The following is an 8,550-nucleotide window of genomic DNA, read 5'->3' as shown; positions in this document are numbered from 1 at the left end:
ATTTGATGATGCAATTTAACATTTTGCATACTGCTTATGTAATTAATAGGAGAAGTATCTATATAGATATTTAGTTGTGTGTTTACTAACCACCTTCCCTGTAGGCGCTATTTGTAAAATACATATTGATTAAATCAGAGCGCGAATTTGAAGATTCCGAACTGGATTGGTAGGATTGAAGATTACAATGAACAAACAAATAGCTAATATATCCCTATTGTTTGATTACAAAGCAGAAGTGACAATCATTTAACAATACAAAGGAGATTGCATTTGGTAACTGTAGAGAGTGAAATTCAGCGGAATAAATGGTCCAACTTTAAAGCGTGTCATAAGTCTTTATAACAACAACCAGACTGTAAAAACAAGTCGTTTGATCATGTCTATCTTTGAAAACACCTTTGTGTTATACTTTAAGAGCATTTTCTTCTGAAAACACACGTCTTTACTTTTAGATGTACGGTTTTTCTGGGCAACCCTTATATAGTTACACATTGTCAAACTGATTTGCGCGTGTTTTATTCTTGGTAAGAGTTTTGGTCTAAACACGACTTAAAAGAACACAATCATCACTATCACTACTGCTTCATCATGTCAAGGGCATACGTAAAGGGTAGAGACGATTTATATACTTTCTTCTAATGTTTACGGCCTAAGACTCAGCCGAAGATTAAAACACGTTAAAGTGAGTTATTTGCAACAGTGATTAAGTATATATGCAAAAGTATGAATGGCTGAGACATTGTCAAAAGACAACATTCTCCCAATTTGGCACACGATGGAACGGACGGAGGAGCTCATGAAACATCCAACAAATATGAACTATTCACTAACACCTGGTGACATCACTGATATTCAGTATACATTTTAGCACAATCTTGCCTTTTACACCCAATGAAATCTGTTTCAACAGATAATCGAGCCTGAATATTCTCTGTCGTTGACGATTTATGTAGTTAAAGGGTCATCATTGAATGATTATTATATCAATATTCAGGCGTTATCTATAAAAGTTGAGATATCAAATTTAGTGATGCTCGTATTATCACAAATTCCTTGATAATGAAGTGTACAATTATCAAGATGATATGTTGAAGATAAGAGAGTTCTCTCAAGAAACGCAGTTGCAAATAAACGCCACAAAACCCTTTTCAGAATCATTCGAAAGCTCTGCTCGAAGCAGAGACCATTGTACGATTCCGACTATAATGATCACAAGCATGTGCGTATGAATGACTATCAGATAGTGGATTCCGGGGTAGAATATATAGGTCTTCAGCAACCCATGCTTGCCGTAAAAGGTGACTATGCTTGTCGTAAAAGGCGACTAACGGGATCGGGTGGTCAGGCTCGCTGACTTGGTTGATGCATGTCATCGATCCCAATTGGGTGGATCGATGCTAATGATTTTAATCACTGGATTGTCTGGTCCAGACTCGATTATTTACAGACCGCCGTCATATAGCAGTAATATATTGCTGAGTGCAGCGTTAAACAACCAACCAACCAACTAACCAACCAGATAGTGATGATACCTGGCGGTTGCCAAAAAGTAAGCGTATCCTGCCCCATCGGTTCTACCGTCACAAACACATACAAAGACAAGTCAACAAAGACGAGAAAACAAGCTGTTGTTCATATGTCAATCATGTTTTCAGAAGACACTGGTGTACTTTCGGCTTTTAACAGATACTACACACATATAAAGGTGTTGTGAGTATTCATAGTGACAGTCCCTTTGTGAGAAGAAACCAATATATGTCCCTTTCAGTTAGGAAATAAAGCTGTTGTAGTTTATAGTTATTGTGCAGTAAGATAAATAAAATTCGGGGAGAATAATGTAGTATCTGGGGACTTCTGCAGTATATTCAGCAGAAGCTATTTTCTTGTGAGCAGGCTGCTGTATTACACGGAAACGGTTAGCATAGTTGACCTCGTGTGGTACAGTGCTACTGCTGTACTGTGGCGAGGCTGTACTGGTGTGTTGCGTCAGTTTTCTGGTCTCATGTTATGTCGTATCACACAGATGCATTATAATGTCTGATGTATGTTGCTCCCACATCATATATTTACTGGATACACACTTTTCAGACCATTATCGAATATTTACTTAATATAGGTTAAAGTGAGTGAGTGAGTATGGTTTTACGCCACTTTTAGCAATATTCCAGCAATATCACGGCGGGGGACACCAGCAATGGGCTACACACATTGTACCCATGTCGGAAATCGAACCCGTGTCTTCGGCGTAACGAGCGAACGCTTTAACCACTAGGCTACCCGACCGCCCCTAAATAATATAGGTTAAACATTGAGTATCGAGGACTGTTTGAAATGCAGTTCGACGATGCCAGAGAGAGTGTGTCTGTTTGCCACCTTTATATACGTTGTCTTGTACTTCCTTAATCGATGTTCATGGATACCAGCTCGCATGTGTACCCGTAGGGTGATAACCTCGGGCCCTTTGATGCGAAAAGAATGCTTACTTTACACCATTAAGCTGAGGTGCGTTACTTACCTGGAAGTGGTCAGCCCAAGGTAAATCAATCACGTATAATTCACAAATGGTATATATAAAGGACGGGGGAAACTGTTCCATCATCTCTTATCTTCACCTGCCGTTGAGACACAGATACGAGTAAAGACCAAACTGCAAGTACTAATTTAAATTTTGCTTGTGATATATATGTATACTTTTAATTTTTGATTCATCTGCTGCGCATCAGGCTGTTTTCAATCTTTATGTTGAGCCAATTCATAAAAGTCCGAATATGTAACATAAGACGTTCTTGTAAATTGAGAAATATATGAATGCGGGTGAAAGCAAAACTGATAACATAATTCACAATGAGTGGTGTGAACTGAATTTACCAGATGAGTAACGATAACATGCTATTTTACCTTTCTTGACAATAATTTTCCCGTTACTCAATAGATACTCAAAATGATGAAGATAGTCGCCGCTCTTGTTGCCTGCCTGGCTGTTACCGCCTTTGCCGAGCCTACCGGTCTGTATGGTGGAATTGGCGGGTTGAAAGGAGGACTGGGCGGAATTGGCTACGGAATGGGTGGATTGTACGGAGGCCTTGGAGGTCTTGGAGGTCTTGGAGGCTATGGAGGTCTATACGGAGGCATGGGAGGTCTATACGGAGGCATGGGAGGTATATACGGAGGCATGGGAGGTCTATACGGAGGCAAATACGGATACGGCATGGGAGGTCTGTACGGAGGACTCGGGGGCTATGGTGGTCTCTACGGAATGGGAGGATACGGAATTGGATTGGGAAAAGGTATTTCACAAAATATGATATCATTTGTTTATCGTATCCGTAAATATACCTCCAGTCTCGTTTGCAAAATTGCATAATTTACCTATGTGGTATTACTATTTTCAGCGACAAAGCTGATGACATTTACAAAACATCTTTAAAACTATTCTCTGCTTTCTCTAATATTTGGTATAGTTTATCATGCAGCTAGTTTCAAGACTTCGTTGTGACTTATCCATACATCCCAACTTTATTCTACTATTTTTTTGTTTCAGGTATCGGCTATTATTGAGTTATTATCACCTGCAGTGTGATGCTGGCTATTTATGTATTTTCTCAAACCAATGGAATTGGTTCAATAAAATCTTGTCATATTTATTTACGCCTTGAAATTTGTTTGAAAATCTTAATCTGAATTGAATGTTCACAATGGAAGAGTGATCTATGTTTCTCCATATTGTAAACTCTGGACATAGTACGTGTTGTCGACCAATATCCAAGCACACTTCAATGATATTGCGTTTTACTGCTAGCTAAGATATCAACTACTGAAATGTGCTATTAAGTTCCTGAGGAAACCGGACATGATGATAAGAGGAGGGATTTTATGCTTGATATATCTCCCACCAAATGTCACTTACCCGAGTTCATGTTTCACGGGAATGTATCATTTGGGCTGCCAGGAAAGGGTTTGATAGCCATTTGAAGTACCATAATATCTGGAATTGGCTGTCTGTATTTCAATTTGCATTTTAAAAACATGCAGCGAAACAAATAAGCAGGCGTGTCAATTTTTGTCAAAGCAGTCATTGACGGTATCAAGGGGTAGACAGTGTGCACTGTATTGAAATGCAAATGTGTGCGCTGTCCTTGAAAATGAGCGAAAGTTGTATTCAGAATACAATCTACATGTTGTTATGGCGCTTTGTATAAATAATATCTGAGCTGCTGCAATAAAACAAACCCGAAAGCCATAGTGATGTAGAGCATCAAAACAAATGTTGCAAGATTCTTACTGCTTTGGTTAGAAGGGAATGCATACAGTTGGAATTTCCATGACAATAACATATCTTTACAGTTTATCAATTACACAAACAAAACGATTGAATTCAAAAGTATCTATTAAATACGCTTGTCCGGGTATAGCTTATCAAACTACGAATTATTTGTAATTTCCATCAAACATGTACTTCTTGATTTGATGATGCAATTTAACATTTTGCATACTGCTTATGTAATTAATAGGAGAAGTATCTATATAGATATTTAGTTGTGTGTTTACTAACCACCTTCCCTGTAGGCGCTATTTGTAAAATACATATTGATTAAATCAGAGCGCGAATTTGAAGATTCCGAACTGGATTGGTAGGATTGAAGATTACAATGAACAAACAAATAGCTAATATATCCCTATTGTTTGATTACAAAGCAGAAGTGACAATCATTTATCAATACAAAGGAGATTGCATTTGGTAACTGTAGAGAGTGAAATTCAGCGGAATAAATGGTCCAACTTTAAAGCGTGTCATAAGTCTTTATAACAACAACCAGACTGTAAAAACAAGTCGTTTGATCATGTCTATCTTTGAAAACACCTTTGTGTTATACTTTAAGAGCATTTTCTTCTGAAAACACACGTCTTTACTTTTAGATGTACGGTTTTTCTGGGCAACCCTTATATAGTTACACATTGTCAAACTGATTTGCGCGTGTTTTATTCTTGGTAAGAGTTTTGGTCTAAACACGACTTAAAAGAACACAATCATCACTATCACTACTGCTTCATCATGTCAAGGGCATACGTAAAGGGTAGAGACGATTTATATACTTTCTTCTAATGTTTACGACCTAAGACTCAGCCGAAGATTAAAACACGTTAAAGTGAGTTATTTGCAACAGTGATTAAGTATATATGCAAAAGTATGAATGGCTGAGACATTGTCAAAAGACAACATTCTCCCAATTTGGCACACGATGGAACGGACGGAGGAGCTCATGAAACATCCAACAAATATGAACTATTCACTAACACCTGGTGACATCACTGATATTCAGTATACATTTTAGCACAATCTTGCCTTTTACACCCAATGAAATCTGTTTCAACAGATAATCGAGCCTGAATATTCTCTGTCGTTGACGATTTATGTAGTTAAAGGGTCATCATTGAATGATTATTATATCAATATTCAGGCGTTATCTTTAAAAGTTGAGATATCAAATTTAGTGATGCTCGTATTATCACAAATTCCTTGATAATGAAGTGTACAATTATCAAGATGATATGTTGAAGATAAGAGAGTTCTCTCAAGAAACGCAGTTGCAAATAAACGCCACAAAACCCTTTTCAGAATCATTCGAAAGCTCTGCTCGAAGCAGAGACCATTGTACGATTCCGACTATAATGATCACAAGCATGTGCGTATGAATGACTATCAGATAGTGGATTCCGGGGTAGAATATATAGGTCTTCAGCAACCCATGCTTGCCGTAAAAGGTGACTATGCTTGTCGTAAAAGGCGACTAACGGGATCGGGTGGTCAGGCTCGCTGACTTGGTTGATGCATGTCATCGATCCCAATTGGGTGGATCGATGCTAATGATTTTAATCACTGGATTGTCTGGTCCAGACTCGATTATTTACAGACCGCCGTCATATAGCAGTAATATATTGCTGAGTGCAGCGTTAAACAACCAACCAACCAACTAACCAACCAGATAGTGATGATACCTGGCGGTTGCCAAAAAGTAAGCGTATCCTGCCCCATCGGTTCTACCGTCACAAACACATACAAAGACAAGTCAACAAAGACGAGAAAACAAGCTGTTGTTCATATGTCAATCATGTTTTCAGAAGACACTGGTGTACTTTCGGCTTTTAACAGATACTACACACATATAAAGGTGTTGTGAGTATTCATAGTGACAGTCCCTTTGTGAGAAGAAACCAATATATGTCCCTTTCAGTTAGGAAATAAAGCTGTTGTAGTTTATAGTTATTGTGCAGTAAGATAAATAAAATTCGGGGAGAATAATGTAGTATCTGGGGACTTCTGCAGTATATTCAGCAGAAGCTATTTTCTTGTGAGCAGGCTGCTGTATTACACGGAAACGGTTAGCATAGTTGACCTCGTGTGGTACAGTGCTACTGCTGTACTGTGGCGAGGCTGTACTGGTGTGTTGCGTCAGTTTTCTGGTCTCATGTTATGTCGTATCACACAGATGCATTATAATGTCTGATGTATGTTGCTCCCACATCATATATTTACTGGATACACACTTTTCAGACCATTATCGAATATTTACTTAATATAGGTTAAAGTGAGTGAGTGAGTATGGTTTTACGCCACTTTTAGCAATATTCCAGCAATATCACGGCGGGGGACACCAGCAATGGGCTACACACATTGTACCCATGTCGGAAATCGAACCCGTGTCTTCGGCGTAACGAGCGAACGCTTTAACCACTAGGCTACCCGACCGCCCCTAAATAATATAGGTTAAACATTGAGTATCGAGGACTGTTTGAAATGCAGTTCGACGATGCCAGAGAGAGTGTGTCTGTTTGCCACCTTTATATACGTTGTCTTGTACTTCCTTAATCGATGTTCATGGATACCAGCTCGCATGTGTACCCGTAGGGTGATAACCTCGGGCCCTTTGATGCGAAAAGAATGCTTACTTTACACCATTAAGCTGAGGTGCGTTACTTACCTGGAAGTGGTCAGCCCAAGGTAAATCAATCACGTATAATTCACAAATGGTATATATAAAGGACGGGGGAAACTGTTCCATCATCTCTTATCTTCACCTGCCGTTGAGACACAGATACGAGTAAAGACCAAACTGCAAGTACTAATTTAAATTTTGCTTGTGATATATATGTATACTTTTAATTTTTGATTCATCTGCTGCGCATCAGGCTGTTTTCAATCTTTATGTTGAGCCAATTCATAAAAGTCCGAATATGTAACATAAGACGTTCTTGTAAATTGAGAAATATATGAATGCGGGTGAAAGCAAAACTGATAACATAATTCACAATGAGTGGTGTGAACTGAATTTACCAGATGAGTAACGATAACATGCTATTTTACCTTTCTTGACAATAATTTTCCCGTTACTCAATAGATACTCAAAATGATGAAGATAGTCGCCGCTCTTGTTGCCTGCCTGGCTGTTACCGCCTTTGCCGAGCCTACCGGTCTGTATGGTGGAATTGGCGGGTTGAAAGGAGGACTGGGCGGAATTGGCTACGGAATGGGTGGATTGTACGGAGGCCTTGGAGGTCTTGGAGGTCTTGGAGGCTATGGAGGTCTATACGGAGGCATGGGAGGTCTATACGGAGGCATGGGAGGTATATACGGAGGCATGGGAGGTCTATACGGAGGCAAATACGGATACGGCATGGGAGGTCTGTACGGAGGACTCGGGGGCTATGGTGGTCTCTACGGAATGGGAGGATACGGAATTGGATTGGGAAAAGGTATTTCACAAAATATGATATCATTTGTTTATCGTATCCGTAAATATACCTCCAGTCTCGTTTGCAAAATTGCATAATTTACCTATGTGGTATTACTATTTTCAGCGACAAAGCTGATGACATTTACAAAACATCTTTAAAACTATTCTCTGCTTTCTCTAATATTTGGTATAGTTTATCATGCAGCTAGTTTCAAGACTTCGTTGTGACTTATCCATACATCCCAACTTTATTCTACTATTTTTTTGTTTCAGGTATCGGCTATTATTGAGTTATTATCACCTGCAGTGTGATGCTGGCTATTTATGTATTTTCTCAAACCAATGGAATTGGTTCAATAAAATCTTGTCATATTTATTTACGCCTTGAAATTTGTTTGAAAATCTTAATCTGAATTGAATGTTCACAATGGAAGAGTGATCTATGTTTCTCCATATTGTAAACTCTGGACATAGTACGTGTTGTCGACCAATATCCAAGCACACTTCAATGATATTGCGTTTTACTGCTAGCTAAGATATCAACTACTGAAATGTGCTATTAAGTTCCTGAGGAAACCGGACATGATGATAAGAGGAGGGATTTTATGCTTGATATATCTCCCACCAAATGTCACTTACCCGAGTTCATGTTTCACGGGAATGTATCATTTGGGCTGCCAGGAAAGGGTTTGATGGCCATTTGAAGTACCATAATATCTGGAATTGGCTGTCTGTATTTCAATTTGCATTTTAAAAACATGCAGCGAAACAAATAAGCAGGCGTGTCAATTTTTGTCAAAGCAGTCATTGACGG

General features: G+C 38.8%; 2 protein-coding genes across 2 annotated transcripts; both read left to right on the top strand.

Moving 5' to 3' along the window:
- Positions 1 to 2,648: 2,648 nt before the first annotated feature.
- LOC125381184 (acanthoscurrin-1-like) lies at positions 2,649 to 3,627 on the top strand. Its single transcript, XM_048397738.1, has 2 exons — positions 2,649 to 3,290; positions 3,545 to 3,627. Exons 1-2 carry the CDS (start codon positions 2,945 to 2,947, stop codon positions 3,559 to 3,561), a joined length of 363 nt encoding a protein of 120 aa, XP_048253695.1. The 5' UTR covers positions 2,649 to 2,944; the 3' UTR covers positions 3,562 to 3,627.
- Positions 3,628 to 7,113: 3,486 nt separating this feature from the next.
- LOC124129766 (acanthoscurrin-1-like) lies at positions 7,114 to 8,092 on the top strand. Its single transcript, XM_048397736.1, has 2 exons — positions 7,114 to 7,755; positions 8,010 to 8,092. The coding sequence occupies exons 1-2, from the start codon at positions 7,410 to 7,412 to the stop codon at positions 8,024 to 8,026; spliced, it is 363 nt and encodes a 120-aa protein (XP_048253693.1). The 5' UTR covers positions 7,114 to 7,409; the 3' UTR covers positions 8,027 to 8,092.
- Positions 8,093 to 8,550: the final 458 nt, after the last annotated feature.

Source organism: Haliotis rufescens, unplaced genomic scaffold (assembly GCF_023055435.1).
Source record: "Haliotis rufescens isolate VD_foot unplaced genomic scaffold, xgHalRufe1.0.p SCAF_17, whole genome shotgun sequence".
NCBI lineage: Eukaryota > Metazoa > Mollusca > Gastropoda > Lepetellida > Haliotidae > Haliotis > Haliotis rufescens.
The sequence above is the reverse complement of the archived record's forward strand: the minus strand, read 5'-3'. Positions and strand labels throughout refer to the sequence as shown.